The 24,782-nt window shown below is 43.2% G+C and overlaps 1 protein-coding gene across 1 annotated transcript; it reads right to left on the bottom strand.

The window, feature by feature from the left end:
• Window positions 1-1,255: 1,255 nt before the first annotated feature.
• Window positions 1,256-16,406, bottom strand: LOC126237318 (hydroxysteroid dehydrogenase-like protein 2). The gene is made up of 2 exons (XM_049947287.1): window positions 16,357-16,406; window positions 1,256-2,100 (listed from the first exon to the last, which is right to left on the bottom strand). Exon 2 carries the CDS (start codon window positions 2,094-2,096, stop codon window positions 1,701-1,703), a length of 396 nt encoding a protein of 131 aa, XP_049803244.1. The 5' UTR covers window positions 2,097-2,100; window positions 16,357-16,406; the 3' UTR covers window positions 1,256-1,700.
• Between the last annotated feature and the right edge of the window lie 8,376 nt (window positions 16,407-24,782).

Raw genomic sequence — 24,782 nt, 5'->3', positions numbered from 1 at the left:
GTGAAAGCGCGACGGAAATACTCAGCCAACTCCAGGGGCAGGCGCTGCCAAGAGAGGAGTTGTGAATCACGACGAGATTTACTGTTAAATTTCCTAGAGCGCACGTTCCTCGAAGAGCCAACAAATACGTTGCCTCCTCCTACATGTATCTCACGAAAAGACCCTCAAGATAAAATAATAAAGATTCGAGCCCACACAGAGGCTTAGCACCAATCATTCTTCCAGCGAACCACACGAGAAAGGAACAGAAAAGGGGGAAAGTGACAGTGGCACAAAAATTATCCTCCGCCATACGCCGCAGGGTGCCTTGTTGAGTATAAATGTAAACGTAGAATGCGTTTATGATGGACTGATGATGAATGATGGATTATACTGGATTATTTGCTATGTTGTTATGATCCGTTTCTGTATTTCGCTTACCTCTGAGGAGTACGGATAAGTGAGCTGATGAGTGAGGTTATCCCATATACTTCTAATCAGCGAAATTTCATAAGTCAAGTATGTTGAGACATTTTCCACATTATACGTAAAATCTGAGGCGGTTTGTCGGTGATGTAGACCGAGTGATAAATTTAGTTCCAATAATTAGACTAAGATGATGTGCCGGTGTTCTCGTAAAAAAAAATTAATGAGGCATCATGTGTTTTGGAAGACGCTCATAATTTCCCTTTGGGTTCCGTCGCTTTTAAAGAACTGATGACAGTGAATAGAGATCAAGTGGAGGTGTTTACTAAGTACTAGATGCATCCTGACGTACGCTGCTCTTTTATTTGCTTGAAGCATGCTCTTGATGAGCTGGTTCACATCTGAGTCGTTGAGCGGCGAAATACTTAGACGCTGCGTTTATTATAAGCGCCGAGTTTCTTTGTCGTCAGTTCACAATTCGAACAACTCCTAGTGTATGTGTGTAGCAGCTGAGATGAATATCCGTCTGCTGGTGTCCCACATACAGCGTTTGCGCTCGACTGGTGGGAGTGCGCAGCATCCGACGGCTGGGCTGTGACCTTCGGACCCTTCACTTTCACTTTCACACGGCCAGGAAACCCGCCGGGCAGCCAGTTGAGGTCTCACTTTCTCTTTCTGGCTACTCGTCATCCCGAAGGCCGTTTACTGGAGGTGAGGAGTTCAAGTGGAAAATACAATTCGGCAGACACTATATTTTTGTATAAAAATGTATTTCAAATTATAAAAAAGTAGTACATATTTTTTAAATGACGATGAACTCTTCGCCGAGATGTACATTTTGAAACAGAGAATTGTGCTTATTAACTGGCTTCTACTAAAAATTTCCCCGGTGACTTTGTATTCAGATGCTTAAGCAGTGAAACAGTGAAATGCTTGTAAAATATTGGAAGACTGACAAATTATGTTTTTCTTTGAATTTCTACGGACATTGTTTTAGTCGTATTTGTCGCCTGTGTACAGATTTTGAAAGAGGGATACCTGGAAATATGACAAAGGGGAGTGAGTCCTGTAAATCAGCAGTGAGATTCATTTTCGGGTAAATGAAATCGTGGTGTATTGTTGAAGAGTAGTTCTCGATTCGAAGGAGATTCACACAACGTCTTCGTGTCCACTCACGGCATACAATATTTTTTGGTGAAAACATCCTGGGTCATTTATGCATTTTCTCTCGACAGTCTGGTGAGATACCGAAGTACTAATAAATAAAGAACAGTACGTTCTCTGACGAAGGAAGCTTACTGCTTGCCAATTTGATCGACCTGCGCCTGCAAGTTATTGACTACCTCTGGGGGCACGTGCGCTCCCAGGATCTCGAAGAGGTTGATGCGCTGATCGCCGGGGATGTGCTCGTAGGCTGCCAGCTCGATACCTTCTTGTACTTTCTGTATAGTGGCGTCCTTGGGGATGAGGTAGGTGTCCTGTGCCTGGCGGATGGCCTCGTTGGTAAATACGGAGCCTTCCCTGCCCTGCGCACTCGACCCGTCGGGGGCCCCCTGCAGCTGCTGCTGTTGCTGGGGCTGCTGCTGCGGCTGTTGCTGCGGCGGCGGCTGGCGGTATTGCTGCGGCGGGTGCTGCGGCGAGCCGCACACGGCGGCGGCCAGCAGTAGCGCCAGAGCTAACGTCGCCTTCATCGTTCTGCAAATAACAACACGTTTCTATACGAACCAGTCGCATTACTGCGGCTTCTAAGATACTCGTACAACTAATGAACAGAGTCGGGTTGACGGAGGAGATAGAGAAGATCCAAAGAAGAGCGGCGCGTTTCGTCACAGGGTTATTTGGTAAGCGTGATAGCGTTACGGAGATGTTTAGCAAACTCCAGCGGCAGACTCTGCAAGAGAGCGGCTCTGCATCGCGGTGTAGCTTGCTGTCCAGGTTTCGAGAGGGTGCGTTTTTGGGTGCGGTATCGAATATATTGCTTCCCCCTACTTATACCTCCCGAGGAGAGCACGAGTGTAAAATTAGAGAGATTCGAGCGCGCAAGGAGGCTTTCCGGTAGTCGCTCTTCCCGCGAACCATACGCGAACGGAACCGGAATTGTAGGTAATGACTGTGGCACGTAAACTGCCCTCCGCCACACACCGTTGGGTGGCTTGCGGAGTATAAATGTAGATGTAGATGTAGTGTACACTGAGGTGACAAAGCTCGTGGGGTAGCGATATGCACATATACAGATGAGGGTAGTACCGCGTACACGAGGTATAAAGGGTAGTACATTGGCGGATTTGTCATTTGTTCCCAGACGATTCAAGTGAAAAGGTTTCCGACATGATTATGGGGCCGGCCGGGGTGCCCGAGCGGTTCTAGGCGCTACAGTCTGGAACCGCGCGATCGCTGCGGTCGCAGGTTCGAATCCTGCCTCGGGCATGGATGTGTGTGATGTTCTTAGGTTACTTAGGTTTAAGTAGTTCTAAGTTCTAGGGGCTGATGACCTCAGAAGTTAAGTACCATAGTGCTCAGAGCCATTTGAGCCAACCATGATTATGGCCGCACGACAGGAATTAACAGACTTTGAACGCGGAATGATAGTTTCAGCCAGACGCAGAGACCATTTCATTTCGAAAATCGTTAGGGAATTCAGTATTTCGTGGTTCACAGTGTCAAGAGTTTGCCGAGAATACCAAATTTCAGGCATTACCTCTCACCACAGACAACGCAGTGGCCGATGGTCATCACTTAACGGCCGAGATCAGCGGGGTTTGCCCAGAGTTGTTAGTGCTAACAGACAAGCAACACTCCGTGAAATAACCGCCGAACTTCATGTGCGACGTACCACGAACGTATCCGTTAGGACAGTGCGGCGAAATGTGACGTTAATGGACCACGTCACCGGGCGATCGATGCGAGTGCCTTTGCTAACAGCACGACATCGCCTCTGGCGCCTCTCCTGAACTAGTGATCTTATCGGTTGGCCTCTAGACGACTGCAGAACCGTGGCCCGGTCAGAGGGTCCCGACTTCAGCTGGTTGAGGCCGAGTGTGGCGCAAACCCCACGTAGCCATGGATACAAGTTGTTAAAGAGGCACTGTGCAAGCTGGCGGTGGCTCCATAATGGTGTAGACTATGATATTCTTCACGGGTTTGCAGCCGGCTCATGTCGTCGTCCAGACGAAGACATGCTCCGGCTGCAAACTCGTGAAGAATATCAGAAGTTATTAGGCCGGGAAAGTCTACTATATTTACATGGAATGGACTGGGCGGTCCAACTGAATCTATCATTGACTGAAAATGATTATCTTCGACTACTTGGGGACCATCCGCTGCCATTCATGAATTTCTTGATCGCAAGCAACGTTGGAATTGTTTTGGATGACAATGCGCCAAGTCACTGGGCCACAACCGTTAGCGTTTTGTTTAAAGAGCATTCTGGACAGTTCGAGAGAACGATTTGGCCACCCATCGAAAATTTTGCGACATAATCGAGAAATTTCTTGCACAAAATCCTGCACCGACAATACTTTCGCAATTATGGTCGGCATAGAGGCAGCATGGCTGAGCATTTTTGCAGGGAACTTCCGACGACTTTTTTTAGTCCATTCCATGCCGTGTTGAGCCGGGCAAAAGGATATCTGACACACTATTAAGAGGTATCCCAGGACTTTTGTCATTCCTGTGTACAACATGGGCAACAGCAGAACTCGCTGAATGTGCTGTCACACTATCACGCGTATGACTCTTGGTGCTTAGGAAGCAGTTTAATAAAAACATAAGAGTACAGGCTGTGGCGATCATTGTCGGTAAAGTTAAGAGCTGGTGGGTTCTGGTACTGCATAATTTTTGCAAGAATCTTCTGATACGGCTTTTTTGCTGGAGCCTTCTTCCGGGAACTCGCTGCGTATTAAATCTCACTGTCAAAGTTTCCAAACTTAAGAAAAGTATTCCGCGCGTTTAACGCCGTAACTGATATGTACTGGTATCTAAATCACAGAAATGCCATTGAATAGCCTATCATGAATATTTACCGTGATAAAAATGGGAAATGTTTTCTTAAATTTGCGAAATTTTAACAGTCGATCTTACAACGAGGACGCGCCTAGCGTGATCACCGCTTTCGCCCAGATTTACGGCATATGCAAGGTTTGGCCATAAATGAAAATGTCAGAAGTAGGAGCTGTAGATGGCCTGGTGTTTCCAAAAAAATAGCATTTTTCGCGGGAGTGAGGTGAGGCTTGAATGATTTATGTTAGCGTAGTTTCCATCAGCGGTTAGCGCAGTGGAAATAGTATAGAAGGGTCAAAGGGTCTAATCACTCTGGGGAACATTTTTATTTTCAATTTTTGCGTTGCTTACATTGCAAATAAACTTACATAATATTCAATATATTATATTTGTTAACATTTTCATAAAAGGTATGAAAAGGAAGGGCAAAGGAAAATATGAGAACGAAAATCTATTTCCAAGAAAAGACTCTACTTACGGCGTACACGAGGACTGTCCACTTAACTTTACGACAAGGGACAGTAATCAAATGGTATATGAGTTATTCCGTCAGTTTAATTTTTACCTTCGAACATACCTCGGCAGCTACAGACGAACAATAGTTTCTCTTTGCAGATACTGATAAAATTATTGCATCCCCTATTTCTGAGATGAATATCACCCCAGGACGTGTAAATCATCAATTACGATCTACCTCTCGACCCTCGGATTACTGTTCTGTACTGTATCCGCTTAACGCTGCCTGGAAACTATGATAACACAGATGCCTCATGCCTCGCCCGACCTGCGCCGAAAACGCTATGTTTTCTAAGCGCTTGGACACTTCTATCACTTCCAGCTCTGCTCAAGCCCTCGTTACACCATAAATTTATAACGTGATTGTCAGCAGGCCCGGGACACTTTTTACTATGCTCCAGTTTCCGGAAGAAGAGATCAGCAACGATACAGTCGGGTAAGAATGATGTCGTACACCAAAACCCAAGAATTTTTAACATCATATTCTCAGCGTTAATCCCAACTAGTACACGGTCCGTTGTACTCATATTTGGCAAATTTAGTTTACCTAACTTTGCCGGCTGTTGCATTTCTGCCTCCACAGTCGTTTGTCACACTACAGAGGGAACTTGTATGCGCCACCTGCCTGTGAATTGGGTAAACATTGTTCTGTGTATGTTATCGTATTTTAACTGTTTGTGTATCGTAATCTCTGAGGCGGAAATTGGGGACCAGTCCAGAATTCGCCTAAGCGAGCTTGAGAAACCTCGCAAATACCACACTCAGGCTCTCCTGTGCACAAGCCGCGGTGGTTACTCCGCGGTGTGGATTCGATCCGAGTCTGGCTCAGTTTTCTGTGTGGCAGACTAGCGCGCTGCGCGTTACTCTGGACGAACATATCGATTTTCAACATCTTAGTTTCATAATATAGCGGTCCACGCTTTGCTCACTAATCGGTCTAGTTTCCACGTGACATAGTTTGAACTCCACCTTTGCAAAGATATGCTGGCAAACTTCCGCATTGCTGACTCTCGTTATTATGTCCACCTCCTCATATGTCACATGTTGAGCACTTCCATAGTAGGTCTACAAGGGTACTGACAGGTTAAATACATTTTATCATCTTATATCATGCCAGAGTAAGGATTTATCATAACTGTAAATAGAGATAATCACCGAGACTTATGCAAATGTGCTCAGTATTTCTAAAGAAATTGGGAAGCACCTTAACTGTTTTCACGCCTCTGTGATGAAAGCATATCGCGGGTTGACTAATGGAAGAAAATCCCTATTGATGGCAGAGGCGAACGTCAACAAAAATTCATGCGTGGGAGAGCTCAACGTCCGAGTTAGGCGCACCCAGATTGGTTTCTGCTAAAACGTATGACGGTGTATTGCTCTGGAGTAGTAATAAAGTCTTCATTCGTCATCAAAAATCACATTCAGTCATGAGTACACAGTGAGAAGGCAGCCATTGGATCTTTAGAGGCGATTCCACGTTTCACCTGAAACTATTGAAAACGTTGGAAGAAGTCAATAATCAATACACTAGACTCGTTTCTGAAAGAAGCGGAGTATTCAGGTTTAGCTTCGCCGTGGTTCCCCTAAAACATTTCACGGAAATTGTGGGGTAGTTTTCACAGCCGACGCCACCTTCCTCGCAACCGGATTAGCGCCCCATCAAATGACCTCGACACGCCAAACCGCCACTTTTCTTCCTCCTCTCCTTTCCACTTGTTGTTGTTGTTGTTGCTGTTGTTGATGATGTTTTTATTCTCCTTCTGGTACTGCTACTTCCAATTAGAAATCTAAACCTGGTTTTCAAAACCGGGATTTGAAATCCGCTCCACTTCTTTCGCCTGTGACGGGGGAGTAAAGCCAAATTACCTTCTGGTGCTTGTTCTCTAGGAACTCAGTGTGCAGTGAGTGCACAAACAGGCAAACAAATACAGGTCTCAATTGCTGATTCTCGCTAGTCTACACTGATGGGAGCAACTTTCGTCGGAGTCGCTTTGACCACAAGGGAAGAAGATGTGGAGGCGTATAGTTCCTGAAGACTGTACTGCACTCTTAACATGGCTTTAATTTACTGCCTCTCCGCATTGTGTCTTGTAGTGCAGGCCTGTGGTGTTCCTGATGATAATTCACTAGTCGGATGGAAATAGTAAGGTCGTGAGGTCCTTGGTGATATTCAAGGGAAATACGTTTTCTCCTCCTCTTATTAACAACGTAAAAACAGCAGTGTTTGCATTCAACATGGGCATCCACACTAAATAAATATACCTGAAGGAAAACTCATATTTCGTGAAGGTAGACTGCTAATACGACGAAGGAAGAAATCCTTCCCATTGTGGCGATCAAACGATCGCTCTCAGCCAGCAATGTTCATTTAAACACGTACATTGCGGGGTTGTACTGCCACTAGTAGCTTCAACTGGTCTTGCGGAAAACATTCGTCCCTTGTTAGGTTAAGGGTACACATTAGCTCTCCGGCAAAACGCGCGAAAAGGATTATAAGCTCTGTTGACACTTTGTTAGTAATAGTTGCACTGTGCTGATGCTGACAAGGATGTACGTCTTATACCTGAGAAACAATACGAGCTGCACAAAAGTTATTATTCAACTTGTAATTTTTGTTCACAAGGATTTTTTCTAAAACTTCAGTGAAGAAAAGATCTTAAAAGATTTGAATTATTATAGACACCCACCGTATTCGACTTTGCTGACCTCTTGTCATGAGGTGGAGTTAACTGAGATAACAATTGCGTAGTTCGGTAGCCTAACATACCGTGCCGTGAAAGCTCACATGGTATGATAACATGCTCGTAATTTTATCGCCTACATTAGTCTGAAAAATGCTAGAGACGTAGCGCTGAATAGTTGTAGATCATCAAACTGTGCCCGAGTGTCCTGAGTTAAATCCAAAACATCTCTACAATTATTACTATTATTACTACTATTATCACTATTAGTGGAAGTGCTGCCAGTATTAACTGTATTAATTCATAGTCGGCATTATTTACTTACATTATTACTAAGGACTCCCAAATAATTTTAACACTATTTGTCATATCAAAATTGTTATTTATTAGATACATAATAAGATACTGTGTGTGTGAAACCCCGGTCCGATGTAAGAGATGGCTCGATGCAACTGAGCGGTTCAGTTTAAATAAATAAATACTTTATAAAAATCCTTTCAATGTATTGCATACTACTGAAATGTGCAAATACTGACTTTTTCTCTCCGTGGAATGTTTGGAAGACACATGCTTCATTACGTACCATAGACGGTTATTTGTTGACAATGAAAGAAATTTATTACTCAGTCGACCATGATTAAAGACTTTGTTATTGCAGAAATGTGGTGATAACCAATGAAACAAGCGTCAGGACCGGGGCACCTCTTACCGGCTGGTTGCGTGCTGCTACAGTGAAAGTAGCGCTGCAGGGAGTGGGCAGCATAATTACCGTTGCATAATCACTTCCAGATGCACCGCCCATTCTGTCTCAGGTTTTTACTTCCTGCTGAACATGTGCATTGCAACACAAACACGCACGCCAGTCGAATGAAAGCCCGTAGTAGCAGAGGAACGTTATCGTCAGCGACAATAATTTCAACGGCCGATACGATAGCAATGGAAGTTTTCTAGTTAAATTTTCTTTTAATGAGTTTTCAAAAATGTCCATTCTTTGTCACTGTGTTTTCTCTTAAATATGAGACACAAGTCCGTCATCCGCTGAAGTTCGCTCTCGAATATTAACCTGGGTGAAACAGTCGTTGTGCGACCACGAAAGAGATGAGGGATGAATAGGAAAAGGCAAGGATACGTAGTGGGGATATGAATGGTAATGCCGGTAATACTAGTGCCACCTCGCTTGCGACATGCCTAAAATGAGAAAACTCTTCATGTATTACAAAATTGTTGAGGCTTTCGTGGCCACTTGTTGACAAACTGCCGACAATGGAGGGTGAAGCTTTGACAATGCCAGCCACTCGTGCTGGCGAAACGTCAGAAAAATCATTAGATGAACGTCGGCCGAAGAACCCGAGACAGAAGCCAATAGGCAGTTTGTCTTCATGTATTTACACATACGCCAATGTTTTTAAGGGTTTGAATGTTGCGAGATATAGATTACTAATGGGGCCTTTTTTCTTTCGTAAGTCGAAGGTTCTTATAGTAATGACGTCATCTTTCATTAAATAACGGAGCCATTACACTGATCAACGAGAAATTATAAGCACCTACCTAATAGACGGTATGTCCACCTTTCGCACGGATAGCAGCGTCGTGGCATGGAAGCAGTGAGGCCTCGGTAGGTCGCTGGCGGGAGTTGGCACCACATCCTCACGCACAAGCCACCTTATTTCCACAAACTCCGGCGAGGGGGCCGATGAACGCTGACGCCACGTTCAATCACATCCCAGATGTGTTCGATCTGGTTCAGATCTGGCGAGTTGTGGGGGCAGCAGACCAACTGGAATTTGTCACTGTGTTCCTCTAACCACTCCATCACACTCCTTGCCTTGTGACGTGGCGCATTATCTTGTTGAAAAATGCCACTGCTGTCGGGGAACATGATCGTCATTGGGGGACGTAAGTTGCCCGCAACCAGTATACGATGCTCCCTGGCCGTCGTGGTGCCTTGCACGAACTCCACCGCACCCATGGATGCCCACGTGCATGTTCCCCAGAGCTTAATGCAGCCGCCACCTGCTTGTCTCCGCTCCGCAGTACAGGTATCAAGGAGCTGTTCTCCCGGAAGACGACGGATTCACTCCCTCCCATCGGCATGATGAAGAAGGTATCGGTATTCATCAGACCATGCAACGCTCTGTCACTGCGCCATCGTCTAATGCCGATGGTCAAGTGCCCATTTCAGTCTGCCAGTTTCAGTCGTAGTTGCCGATGTGGTAGTGATAACATTGGCAAATGCGTGAGTCGTCGGCTGCGGAGGCCCACCGTTAGGAGTGTTCGGTGCACTGTAAGTTCAGACACACTGGTCTGCCCAGCCTACGACGTCGAACATCTGTAATGAGGGGTGGCCGCCCAACCACACGACTTGGCACACACAATGAGGTCACTTTAAAACCTACACTCATGCCTGAGACTGACGTGAACCGTATCTAATCCGCCTTCACAAGTCAGCATTCTAAGTGCGAAGTTCTTGGTCTTACCAAGCCGTACGCTGTATGTCTGTGCGACTTTTGGCGGTACGCCCCTGCAAACGCAACAGAATATGGCTACGATCTGGCATTGTTTTGGAACTTTATTGATTGCGTGTGTCTGTCATCTCCGATTACAGACAGTAGGCTAAGTGAGAGAGAATAATTTTGGAGTGACTCCGATTGTAATTCCATAAATTCTGTCGAATCAGAGACACTTTTCTATGAAATCCTCCTGCACCTTAAATAAACTAGGAAACTTAAGATGTCCCTGTGTATGGATTATGTTGGCGGTACGCCCACGTAAAATACAATACCCAGTGACAATGATGTTCAATGTAACATTAAGGTCTGACATAACAGTGAGCTCAAACAACAACTGCTGGAAGCTTTTCCTGAACATACACCTAATCTTTTAATTCCACTGTACTTCTTCGGGTGCTGGTTGATACTACTACTGTTAGGATTCAGCAATGCACACCGAGCCAATGCGCGGAAAGACACCGAGAAGATATTAATGACCATTCGGTTAGTGGTAAACATAGAATTTTTCAATCTGTTTGTACTACACTCCTGGAAAAGAGATTATCAAAGCAAAATCAATTACATATCTTTATGAATTATGGGATGCCTGGACCAGTAGAGGCTCGCCTATATGGTGTTTCAACAGAGTTGTAAAATTGCCGTAGGCTGCCAAAAGTGAGCGTAGACTGCGGTAGTTTTCCTAGTGCCTATGGTCAGTTAAGATCAGAAACCGCGTTCCCTGTTCGTTAGGTGTGTTGCACATCCAATGTGACGTTACCTAATTTTGATCCTTTCGTGTGCGTATGCGATCAGTGTCTTGCTACATTTCCCCAGAAGCCGGAAACGGTGAAGCGTCTAGAAACTAAGAGAGGATATATGAAGAGCTGCGTAACCTACAGAACAGTTTTGTTCTGCGTAGTTATCCTCCTGTACGTAACGTAAAAATACACATTATGTATAGTAGAATTTGTATTTAATTCAGGTTTTATTCGAAAATTATGGATTTGTGACGTCAAACAGTGAGATGTAGTAAAAGTAAGAAAAAATACAGATTTATCATATATCATTAGAAAATGCAATTTTCTCGGAAAAAGATACAAAATTAAAAACCGCGAAACAAAAATATATCGAAAATAGCTTCAATGCTTTGTCGAGCTTATGTAAAACATATTTCCAGTATTCATGAACAACTCTCGCACTTATCAAAGGCCGGCCGGAGTGGCCGAGCGGTTCTAGGCGCTACAGTCCGGAGCCGCGCGACCGCTACGGTCGCAGGTCCGAATCCTGCCTCGGGCATGGATGTGTGTGATGTTCTTAGGTTAGACAGGTTTAAGTAGTTCTAAGTTCTAGGGGACTGATGACCATAGCAGTTAAGTCCCATAGTGCTCAGAGCCATTTGAACCATTAGGAACTTATCAAAAATACAGGAAACTCTTGCCTTTGATCATGATGATGAATGTTCAGTTGAGTACAAAAAACAACAATAATTTATAGGTTTTTATATTTGTGCAGGTGAACTGTAGTTGCATCAAAGGTAATTGCTTTGATTACATAAAAGTACAGAATTTACGCGACAAACTAATTTTTAGTACTTATATAATGCAATTTATATTTTATGAGGATGTAGAATACACAGTGGGCTTGCACTGACCGATGTGCAGATCTAATTATGTGCAAAGCAAACAAATGAGCGAAGGAAGAACAAAGAGAAGTCGTCGGGGCGCAGTTTCTCTCTCACGCTTTCATTTATACGTATTTCCCTACCAATGCTGTCAATACTACCGGCTTTCCTATCATTTACTACGTCATTTACGTATTGTAGCAGTACGACCGAACTATACTTTTGGTAGAGTGTAACTCTATGTTTGAGCTATACCAGCGGTGAAGAAAGGGATTATTTCTGTTCGCTCAATACTGATTTCTCTCTCCCTCTCTCTCTCTCTCTCTCTCTCTCTCTCTCTCTTTCTCTCTCTCGCTACACAGTACCGCGGGTAATCAGTAGAAGATACTGTTCGTCGACTCATAGCATCTGAAACCTGGCACTTTCAAATCTCATGTAACGGTATTTGGATATATTTGAAAATATTGTCATTGCTATGTCCTGTGCTCAATCATTATTCGTTTTCTAGGAAACTATAGTAATCAAACCATAAAGAGAAAAAAGAATATGTGGTCAGATATAGTGACTTCAATAAAAAGATAATATAACCTGGAAGAAAGAAGAGGGAAAAGAAAGGGGGAAGAAAAGTCCATGTTGAGCATGTGTAGACCTTCTTTTAGTCAAATATTCTCTAAGAGACTGTTGACTCAATTTAATCGTTTATAGATTTCTTTCGTATTTCGAAACGACATAATTAACATATAATTTAATGAAGAAGAGTGACATTCTCAGGAAAGGTTGCAAGTTAGTCAAGAATTGTCATTGCAGATTTGATTAAAAAGATTAAAACACTTCATAAGACTTTCAGTTGACCGTTAGCGTAGAGGCCTTTGTTCTCTTACTCATCTAATGATAAGATTCGTTGATCGCATCACTATCCCCGGTGAAAGTGCAGAAAACTTATAGGACCGGGGGTTGGAATGAACAGTTCGATATGTACAGGATATGGATTGAAGCTAAATCGAAGAGAGGGGAAAGCAATGAAGAGTATCAGAAATAAAATTAACGATAAATGTAACATCGAAATTGATGACGACAAAGTAGATGGAGTGAAAAAATTCTGCTACCCAGGAAGCACACACTGACGCATTATATTATGTGCTGACTCGGCGACTAGCTATGCTGTAGCGCTTGGGCTAGCTTCTATGTGTGCTACCATAATGGTTCAAGTTTCACTTCCATAAATGTGAGTCTCATACATAATACATTGTTATATGTTTGAGTGAAAGTAATGGGAGGGCATCGAATCGTTTCGTTTTATACCCTTACAACCCAAATAGGTAATCACAGAAACTTAGGGCTGCATGCAGGTGATAACTGCATAGTCACATATTACGAAAATATATCAAGAACCTCTGAAACAACATTTTAGTAAGTACCTACCAGATATTGTACCCTTGGCGAAACAAACTGACCTACTATGGAGGACTGATGGGGTTAAAATTATTTAATCGTCATAGAAAAAGAGGAAGTTGACGAACTGGCTTTGTATTGGAGAACAGCGAGGTGCAAGTTACCATCCATCAATCCTGATTTCTGATTTTCTTAAATCATTTCATGTGAAAGTCGTGATGATTCCTTCAAGAAACCCACAGGCAATTCCTGCCAAACATACTATCTTGATGTTGAAAGGGGATAAACTTCTGCCTTCCTTCGTCTCCCTTTCCAGACGACGCAACGAGCGAAGTAGTGCAGCAATTAAGCCACTGGAGTCGCATTCGAGGGAAGCGGGGTTCCAATTTCTGTCCACGAGTCATGCTGTAGATTTTTCGTGGGTTACCTTAATCGTTTGAGACGAATACCGGGACGATTCCTTTCTAAAGAAACCCGTAGATTTCATTACACCTTGTTGACCAACCCAAACTTCCGCTCGTCGTCGACGGAACGTAAAACTGTAACTATTATCCCGTTTGTCCATTACTTTCCAGCAGTGCTTAGACGTGTGTCGTTTACAATAATGCTATGGATTCTTTTTTTTTGGGGGGGGGGGGGGAGGAGGGAGCTCCTGATTACATACTTTAGCTTCGGCTATTGCCACTGTGAGGAAACGAAAGTACTCCAGACGACGAACGTGCTTCTCAATTGAGACATTATACGAGGATTACCGCAATAAAACGCTTTCGTCCAGCAGTTTTCATACTACGCGTCAAACTGTTGTTAATATCTGATAAAAGGGAGTATTTCGCCTCAATGCTTCTTGATATTTCACATTAAATGAAAGAAAAGTGAAGAGTTCTTCTGCGGACACACGTGCTGATTTGAACACATTCATCTGTAACGAAGGGAAGTCCGAAGAATCAAATTAAACTTGCGGCTGGAAACGTATAATATTGCCTCCTCTTTTTCATCCCTAATAGGCGTACGTATCCTCGAAAGCCCACATGGTTTCTTTACCTATCATTTTAGATATATGAAATACTCTGTTGAACTACGTCCATACCGAGCTGGTAGACATCCACCAGGCTGATCCCCAATTACTTTTGTATCGAATGCTTTCTTCAATAATGAGTATTGTGGTCAGCGCATGTACTTCGTTTTTATCATCCCTGCGCGGGTATCAGGAATTCCTAAATGCTTCTCTGAATGCTGGCAATTGCAATCTCATACTACATTCAATAAAATTTATTTGGCATCAGTATTTTCTGAGCGTATCTTTGCAAACAAATTGTGCAAAAAAGATTCAGGCACACATTTCTGTGTAAAAATGTGAATAGTGCACGTGAAGTTTCATTGACATTTATTAATCAAAATACAAGCTTGAATGAGGATGCTGTTTTCTCAAATAGTACGAATCTACTCCAGATTGTATTCGTTGACAGCTGATTCGCTTGCTCATTTCGGTTGGGTGAGTCTACGTTTTTCTGTAATTTACCTCGACTGTTCTAGTATTATTCCACACATCATACTGTAAAGGAATACAGTTGCCAACAGTGCTCACAGTCTGGTCGGACTGTAGACAGTGCGCATGTATAACAGTCGCTCACAACAGTTGATGGAGACAACTTCATCAGTCAGCGAAATATTGTGCAAGACATAGTATTTTCAGTCCAGGGACAAGCGCGGAAAAACGTCATTTACCATCAGATAGGGAAACATCTTGTCCTCGTCGTCGTTTTCAGTTCTAAGACCGATTTGATGCAGCTCTGCCCGCTAGTCTATTCCGTGCGAACCTCTTACCTCCCCCTCAGTATTGCAACCTACATCCATTTAAACCTACTTACTGAAGTTATTTTTACCACAGTTCAATTCATAACCCCTCAGGAGTAATCCGATTTACCATATAATCGTCGGCATTCTTCTGTAGCACCACGTTTCAAAAGATCCTATTCTTCTCTTACTGGAATTGTTTATCGTCCACGTTTCACTTTCTTACATGGCTACACTCCAGGCAAATATCTTCGGAAACGGCTTTCGGAGTTTTAAATTTGTATTTGATGTTAACCTATTCTTCTTTACCAGATTCGCTTTTCTTCTTACAGCCACTTTGCCATTAATACGGCTTCAACGTCGGCTGTCGTAATTTATTATGCTGCCCAAATAACGATACTCATCTACTACCTTTAGTGTCTCATTTTCTTACCTAGTCCTTTCTGCATCCCTTGATTTCACTCGACTACACTGCATTACCCTTGTTTTAGTTTCGTTAACCCCAGAATAAAAGGGGTTACATTGTTACTAAACCATCGTAGATTTTACTACTGCATATTTTATTCAAAGGAAGTAATAATTTGCGCTAGTTAATTACAATGCTAAGGTCGCCAGTCGCAGGTGACATACAAAATAAGTATAAAATGTCTTGTTTTAGAGCCTATACTGACAAACCAGATTGGAGGGAACTGCGAATTGATACCAAGTGCAGTCGTAAATTTTACGACGCTTTAGTAATCTAAACTTGATATTCATCTTATAATCTCTGTTCAAGAAACATGACACATATGAAATCATAAATTCGCACCTGTCTGGAAAACTTGTATGGCAGAAATTTTTTGAACTGATTTAGGTTCAAAAATGGTTCAAATGGCTCTGAGCACTATGGGACTTAACATCTGAGGTCATCAGTCCCCTAGAACTTAGAACTACTTAAACCTAACTAACCTAAGGACATCACACACAGCCATGCCCGAGTCAGGATTCGAACCTGCGATCGTAGCGGTCGCGCGGTTCCAGACTGTAGCGCCTAGAACCGCTCGGCCACTCCGGCCGGCTGAACTGATTTAGGACATTCGTCTTCAACAACAAGAATACAACTAAGTCACAGCTGTATCAAATCTGTATTATACGTACAAACGGCCTTATCAATAACTCATAATCGAAGCTACAGGTGACAACCACCGCGATGAAACATTTGAAAAGTTGATTGAACTAGTCATATTATTACTATAATTGCAGTTTTAAATGTAGAACTTACTTATATACAAACAAACATTGAACTGTAACACCACTTGATGCGTAACATCTACCAAGACAAAATGGAAATGTTTTTCCATCCTTATCGCTTCGCCGTGTAAAGCACTGAATCTGCAGTAGCACTGAGAGTGACAGCCCCCACTGTGGTACGCTAGTTAGACGCAGAGGGTGGGCGGCGGCCGCCGTCCGGCAAGCTCACCTGCTTGGTGTCTGCGCCGACGGAGCAGCCAGAGGCGCGGCGAGTGAGGGAGTACTCGAGCTGAGTGCGCGGGCGCGCCCGCCGCGGCTCTTATAAAGCACGGCGCCGCTGACCCCGATCCCGGGAAAAAGCGCCTCTCCGGCTGCCGGCTGCCGGCTGGCGCTTCACTTTCTCTCCCGCCGCCCGCCGCGGCCCACGACACCCCTTCCTGGCTGCACCACCGCTCCTCCGGACCTCGCGACCGACCACACCGTCTCTTCAGCCACATACAAATCACGCCGCGGCTGCGACTACGTCGCCTGTTCCCTTTCACGTTTGCACTGCCTCCACTTCGAACGGCGGGCTATAAAGTCGGTTGCTTCCGCAATTCGCTGGAGCGTCTCGAATAGGAATCACGGTTATCTGCTGCAGTTGATGAAGAGGAAGTGGTGGGGCTTTCGAACGAAGTCTTTAAGTTTGTAAGATGCTTCTCTCAGCGGATTACATGACTTACTCTGACGGAAATAGGAAGTGTTACACAATTAATACCTTGACCGCACGCAGTCAAACAGGTACTCCAGTATTTGGGCTACGTTGATTAAAATTTCGTCCTTATGCTAATATATTTTCAGTACAGAAAAAAACCGCATTTATAGATGAAGAATGGGGTATGCACATGATGGTTATAGGGTGTGTCTAACGTTTCTGGAACTTTTTAAGTGGGGGATCAGAACATAGAAAGCCCAGATGATGTGCACGTACTGCCTGTCGCTATCATCTATAGGACCCTGAGAAAAGTCGAGTCATTGGCGTGGGGGACATGGGAGCATCAAACCAACAGTCCGCACAGACAGTTAACTGTACTGCAATGACTGTAGAATGATTGGTACGAGATTCATCGAGAATAACACCTTCGCGAGAAGAGTAGCCGCAGGTCCTCCCAGAAGGACTACACCATGAAAAAAATCGTAGGGTGTTTCGATTGGCTGCGAAAAATACACAGATGATTATAGCTGGAAACCAGGCAGATGCTACGGGGAGAGTCTCACCAAGAATGGTAAAGAACAGATAATTCGAAATCTGTAGTTTCGATGCGTCGTTTACTGCAGACACCTGGTCACAGACACATACATAGTGCACAGCTAGAGCGAACTGGGAAATTGAGTGATTCTACGGCGAAAAGAGATGAGTCTCGTTTCTCTTTTTGGTGGTTAGATTCATTCCCACGTGTGCGCAGACCATCTAATGGACGGGAAGTAGCGATTCTCGAGACCTATACCTCTCCAACTCTTAGAATCATGGTGTGGGAAGCTATTGGATACGACAACAGGACTGGTTTGGTGATTGTTAAAGGAATGCTCTATAATAGTGTCAGTAACAATAAACCATGTTGTCAGACTCTTCATGATCATGATACCGTATGGCTTACTCCAGCAAGATAATGCGAGACCCCACAGCGGTTCACACCACAAATGAGGAAAGTATGGGTCCTTGACAGGCCTGTCTGAACCCTTACGTGTCAACCATAGAACATGTCTGGGAAGCGACAGAAAGACGTAATCTCTCACACCAGCCTCCAGTGAGCAATCTTCATGAAGTGAATAGGATGTGTTCCAGGAAAAGCCAGAAATTCCTCGAGATAATATTTGGAGGCTGTTTGCCTCCATGGCACCAACGAACACAAGGCTGTATTCGTACCCATGGGGATGATGATGGGTATCAGTTCCATAATAAATAAAAGTTTAATCTCCTTGATGGTATAACACTTTCCATTTCTGTCAGTGTATTTAAGGTCGTCCCAAAGCTAAGTAAGAGATGACGACGAATAATTACGGTCAATTAAAACATTTGAAATGCACTAAACAGTAGTTACATTACTTCTCCATGTCTAGAGCTGTCAAAGGTGATGTAACCTCGCATTGGTTAAGACACTGCATTACGATGTGGAGAATTCGATTGTCCCTGCGGCTGGCACAAATAATGTGCTCAATAAAATCCAGGATAATCCCAAACATGCTCGCGGTAAGTGCGTTCAGCACAATTTGCGACTTCGATCTCACCCACCGCTGTCATCCATGAACAAACAAAAGGAGATGTCAGGTTGATGTTTTCTTCTGAACTATAGAAACTGTGTGACGCTATGCGCCCGCAGACTGCACATACTACAATTATAATTATTTTTAATATGATTGTTATGCACATACATTAACAAACCCAGAAATTCTTGGACGGACTTGGATTATGCACATACATTTCTGGAGCCAGAAATGCCTAGATAGACTAGGACAGTTCAATGTGAGTTATGAAACTAAGATTTATTTAGTGTGCTGTGAAGTAACGGCCAATATAAACACTTACTAGGAGTAGCACGAGAGTCAGTTACCGCTCAGCGTATATTTTAGGCGACTGAAGACAACCAAGCCTGCGTATTGTTTCCCTATGTGTAACACAGGTACTACTGGAAAAGTGTGCCACGTTGTTGCAAACTTCATTACCTATCTGTCTTTAAATATCACTCCTAATTTTTTTTTATGAATCGTTATCCTATGACCACTTCCAAACTGAAAAGCTACTCCACGGACGCGTATAACGAAACTCCATTTTTTCCATTATTCGCGGAGGAGCATCAACAAATAAACAGTAGCAGTGGTAGTATCGCTGGACTAAGATGGACTGACCAATCTCGGGGAGTAACTGATGAGACTGACCGATTTCGGATGAGGAAGATTCAAATCTTCACCTGCTCATCATGGTTTAGATTTCCCATGCTTCCTTCTACACGCTATGGATGCTTCTTTTCCACATCCTTTTCCATCTGACCTAGTGTGCAGTCTACAATCACCTCGAGGCCGACTAGACTTCGGACCGCTAACTTCTCTTCCTTCTTTTCTTCACTTGTGAAGTGATAACATCATTTGGCTATGATAACATCTCGCCACTGTCGAGATCATTCAGTGAAAACGGTAAATGATTCCACTGAAGTTGTACATTATTTGAATCAGATGCAGTATCCATCACAATTAGCCAGTTCAACTTATCATTTTCAAGTGTACGCAATGCGAGTAATATAATGACGGACAAATATGAGAGTATGAACGAGAAGAAATACCTACAGAGGAAGTCACACCCCTAATGGTTACAGCCGTGAGTATCCCAAAAGAGAAACAACAAAGCAACACAGTAAAACCTAGTAGCCCGGCCCGGCCGAAGTGGACGTGCGGTTCTAGGCGCTAAAATCTGGAGCCGGGCGACCGTTACGGTCGCAGGTTCGAATCCTGCCTCTGGCATGGATGTGTGTGATGTCCATAGGTTAGTTAGATTTAATTAGTTCTAAGTTCTAGGCGACTGATGACCCCAGAAGTTAAATCGCATAGTGCTCAGAGCCATTTGAACCATTTGAACCAAAAACCTCGTATTTACATGTCTATATCATGAAATGTATGCTGTTTGCGTATTCTGCCAGAAGTGCAGTTTTGTTGCTAAATACAGCTGAAAATCACCATTGATTGAGATTGGCCATTAAAGGTGAATAAAGCATCTTATATGGGAGTGCAGGTGAATTTCGTTGGTGAAAGGTTCTCCGGTAAAGCCGAGTCGTGAGAGAAAATAGCCGTGTTGCTATCGAAGTGACTGTCTAGTAATGACGTAGAATCTTCCAGTGGTACCCGTGCAAATAGAAACGTGACATTGAAGCTGACTAGGAGGTTACCTTTGTCCAGACGTATCTCTTGAAGCACTTTCACTAACTCGGTCGAGTACTTGATGTGGTGACGACACTGACCCACGACAGATTTTAGTAGCTCTGCATGGTGCTTACCTATGTCGTGAGTTGGCTTATAACCCGAGAAGATTTCATCAATAAAGCATATTATTTAAATAATATAAAGCTTATGTGGATATTTGACTTCTTTTAATCCACGTTACTTAGCTGTGCGCCCTTGTATAAGGACACAAATTTGCCCTTGTCGGTAGAAGTAAGACGATAGACCGGCTACCCCTCTATTCTCCGTACGGAACACATATGGTAAGACAGTCATGACGTTTGTATCGTATTTAAGGGGAGCGGTTTCTCCCGATCTTAATCAGCGCCTAGTCATTCAAAATCTCGATTTGATTTGGTTGTAAAACGCTATAGCGGAGAAATATACTTACTTCAAGCAGGCAAGTGTTGCAGGTCGAAAAATAAATGTTCGAATAGGAAGCTGGAAGTCCTCCTATCAATACAAGCTTGGAAAAACGTACACCGGTTCAATAAGAGGTTATGTATTCGGTCTACCAATCTCTCTCTGCCAACCATTTAGAACGTTTTCCTAGTTTTTGCTGTGCTTTAGCAAGAAACTGTCCCCCATAATACATTATGTTGATAAAAACTAGAAATTTTTTACACTTGGTAATGACTCGCCCATTAATTGGAAATAAATTGTATAATAATATCGTAGGAATAGACAAAGCATTTCGACTTTTCCATGTTGTCTGCATCTCCTCCCCTTCCTCTTCAGCACCTACCCATCCGACTCTATCTCTCTCTCTCTCTCTCTCTCTCTCTCTCTGGCTGTCCCTCGTCCTCTCGGCTTTTTTGTTGGTGTAGTGTATTTTTAAACGAAGAGATTGCCAACGAGTAATTTCTGTGTTTGTAACTTCGCTGCACACTTTTTATTGAACATAAATGCTAATGGAAAACGCTGAAGGTAAGTTATTCCATTATACGAGTTCAATGTAAACCCGCACATTCTTCGTCACGGTGCTTTTAATAATTGTCAACATAAAGGTCATCTGAAGATGTTATCACTTCCTTCTTTAAACCTAACGTCCGCGCAATGGACAACGGAATGAGCAATGATTTTAATATCGTTTCTGACTTGTTACTAGATATGAGTAGCGGTCTTTCTTATTTCACTTTTAGCCATTCCGGTCTGCTGCAGAAATTAGATCAGGGGGTCAATACTTTCATTCGGCTCGCCAATGGAGAACGACGTTCAGTGCATCAGCAGGAGGAGATTTGCCTTTCTTAATCTCTGGAAAATGTTGAGTCCAATATCTTGAGTGAGGCTGTTGTCGTCCAGTCGTAAAATCTGACAAAAAACTGTCTAGCAAACGTTTCTAAGAGAATGCTGCAGCAGTTTCTATAGTTTCACAAAATGCAGTATCAGTCGGTCATTTGCATATAAATGGGTTATTACAAAACGGCATGAAAATGAACAGGTTGCTGAAGCAGTGTAACTACAAATGATTTTTTACGAGTACTTTATTGAAATGGATTAGCCCGTTTGTAGTCTCGCCTAAGGAGACATAGAACGCCATAAATGTATTGCGATTTATAAGCATCTTATCTGCCCTATGACTAAGCAATTCCTGTCAATAATTACCAATTACAAAAAAAACGATTTTTAGCGTTTTCATAATAATTTCTGAACGACCTTTTGTCATTTAATTTGATTATTCACGCTTCGTGTAATCTCCTCTGTCCTGGTACCGTTGTCATATTTTCATAGGAAGCAGCACAACGCACGTCCCCTGGAGATACGAGTGCCTCTGATAATTGCAAAAGCTGTCGCTTGCAGTATCTGCCAACAGCCAGCGCAAGACGCGCCGCGGCACATTTTCGCGTTATGTAAACCTCTGTCTTGCATGACTACCGAGTTAAGTAGCACCCCGCGAAGGAGCGCCTGCTCGTCCTTCTGTTGTTGGCTGAAAGGCAGTTGCAAAACATTTGCACGACGAAACACCTGGCCAGTAATGAAGAAAATAAACAATCTGTAAGTTCATTAAATGTTTCTCGGCACATCTTCAACAGGCAGAGAAGTACAAGGTCATACAATCACATTTCCAATTGATTGTGAAAATGTTCGTGTACCAGCTTCATATACACAGACTCCAAGATTCGAAACTGTAGACACGCTGGTTGATGTATAGTCAAGTTTGTGGTCTCATTTTTTTTTTTTTTTTTTTTTTTCCTGTCATCAGTCTACCGACTGGTTTGATGCGGCCCGCCACGAATTCCTTTCCTGTGCTAACCTCTTCATCATCTCAGAGTACCACTATCTGTCTTCCTCTACAGTTTTTGCCCTCTACAGCTCCCTCTAGTACCATGGAAGTCATTCCCTCATGTCTTAGCAGATGTCCTATCATCCTGTCCCTTCTCCTTACCAGTGTTTTCCACATATTCCTTTCCTCTCCGATTCTGCGTAGAACCTCCTCATTCCTTACCTTATCAGTCCACCTAATTTTCAACATTCGTCTATAGCACCACAACTCAAATGCTTCGATTCTCTTCTGTTCCGGTTTTTCCACAGTCCATGTTTCACTACCATACAATGCTGTACTCCAGACGTACATCCTCAGAAATGTCTTCCTCAAATTAAGGCCGTATTTGACATTAGTAGACTTCTCTTGGCCAGAAATGCCTTTTTTGCCATAGCGAGCCTGCTTTTGATGTCCTCCTTGCTCCGTCCGTCATTGGTTATTTTACTGCCTAGGTAGCAGAATTCCTTAACTTCATTGACTTCGTGACCATCAATCCTGATGTTAAGTTTCTCGCTGTTCTCATTTCTACTACTTCTCATTACCTTCGTCTTTCTCCGATTTACTCTCAAACCATACTGTGTACTCATTAGACTGTTCATTCCGTTCAGCAGATCATTTAATTCTTCTTCACTTTCACTCAGGATAGCAATGTCATGAGCTAATCGTATCATTGATATCCTTTCACCTTGTATTTTAATTCCACTCCTGAACCTTTCTTTTATTTCCATCATTGCTTCCTCGATGTACAGATTGAAGAGTAGGGGCGAAAGGCTACAGCCTTGTCTTACACCCTTCTTAATACGAGCACTTCGTTCTTGATCGTCCACTCTTATTATTGCCTCTTGGTTGTTGTACATATTGTATATGACCCGTCTTTCCCTATAGCTTACCCCTACTTTTTTAAGAATCTCGAACAGCTTGCACCATTTTATATTGTCGAACGCTTTTTCCAGGTCGACAAATACTATGAAAGTGTCCTGATTTTTCTTTAGTCTTGCTTTCATTATTAGCCGTAACGTCAGAATTGCCTCTCTCGTCCCTTTATTTATCCTAAAGCCAAACTGATCGTCACCTAGCGCATTCTTAATTTTCTTTTCCATTCTTCTGTATATTATTCTTGTAAGCAGCTTCGATGCATGAGGTGTTAAGCTGATTGTGCGATAATTCTCGCACTTGTCAGCTCTTGCCGTCTTCGGAATTGTGTGGATGATGCTTTTCCGAAAGTCAGATGGTATGTCGCCAGACTCATATATTCTACACACCAACGTGAATAGTCGTTTTGTTGCCACTTCCCCCAATGATTTTAGAAATTCTGATGGAATGTTATCTATCCCTTCTGTCTTATTTGACCGTAAGTCTTCCAAAGCTCTTTTAAATTCCGATTCTAATACTGGATCCCCTATCTCTTATAAATCGACTCCTGTTTCTTCTTCTATCACATCAGACAAATCTTCACCCTCATAGAGGCTTTCAATGTATTCTTTCCACGTATCTGCTCTCTCCTCTGCATTTAACAGTGGAATTCCCGTTGCACTCTTAATGTCACCAAAGGTTGTTTTGACTTTCCTGTATGCTGAGTCTGTCCTTCCGACAATCATATCTTTTTCCATGTCTTCACATTTTTCCTGCAGCCATTTCATCTTAGCTTCCCTGCACTTCCTATTTATTTCATTCCTCAGCGACTTGTATTTCTGTATTCCTGATTTTCCCGGAACATGTTTGTACTTCCTCCTTTCATCAATCAACTGAAGTATTTCTTCTGTTACCCATGGTTTCTTGGTTCAAATGGTTCTGAGCACTATGGGACTCAAAATCTTAGGTCATAAGTCCCCTAGAACTTAGAACTACTTAAACCTAACTAACCTAAGGACATCACACACACCCATGCCCGAGGCAGGATTCGAACCTGCGACCGTAGCAGTCACGCGGTTCCAGACTGCGCGCCTAGAACCGCGAGACCACTGCGGCCGGCATGGTTTCTTCGCAGCTACCTTCTTTGTACCTATGTTTTCCTTCCCAACTTCTGTGATGGCCCTTTTTAGAGATGTCCATTCCTCTTCAACTGTACTGCCTACTGCGCTATTCCTTATTGCTGTATCTATAGCGTTAGAGAACTTCAAACGTATCTCGTCATTCCTTAGTACTTCCGTATCCCACTTCTTTGCGTATTGATTCTTCCTGACTAATGCCTTGAACTTCAGCCTACTCTTCATCACTACTATATTGTGATCTGAGTCTATATCTGCTCCTGGGTACGCCTTACAATCCGGTATCTGATTTCGGAATCTCTGTCTGACCATGATGTAATCTAATTGAAATCTTCCCGTATCTCCCGGCCTTTTCCAAGTATACCTCCTCCTCTTGTGATTCTTGAACAGGGTATTCGCTATTACTAGCTGAAACTTGTTACAGAACTCAATTAG

Source organism: Schistocerca nitens, chromosome 1 (genome assembly GCF_023898315.1).
Source record: "Schistocerca nitens isolate TAMUIC-IGC-003100 chromosome 1, iqSchNite1.1, whole genome shotgun sequence".
Lineage (NCBI taxonomy): Eukaryota > Metazoa > Arthropoda > Insecta > Orthoptera > Acrididae > Schistocerca > Schistocerca nitens.
Note: the sequence above shows the minus strand (reverse complement) of the source record. Positions and strands in the feature narration are given on the sequence as shown.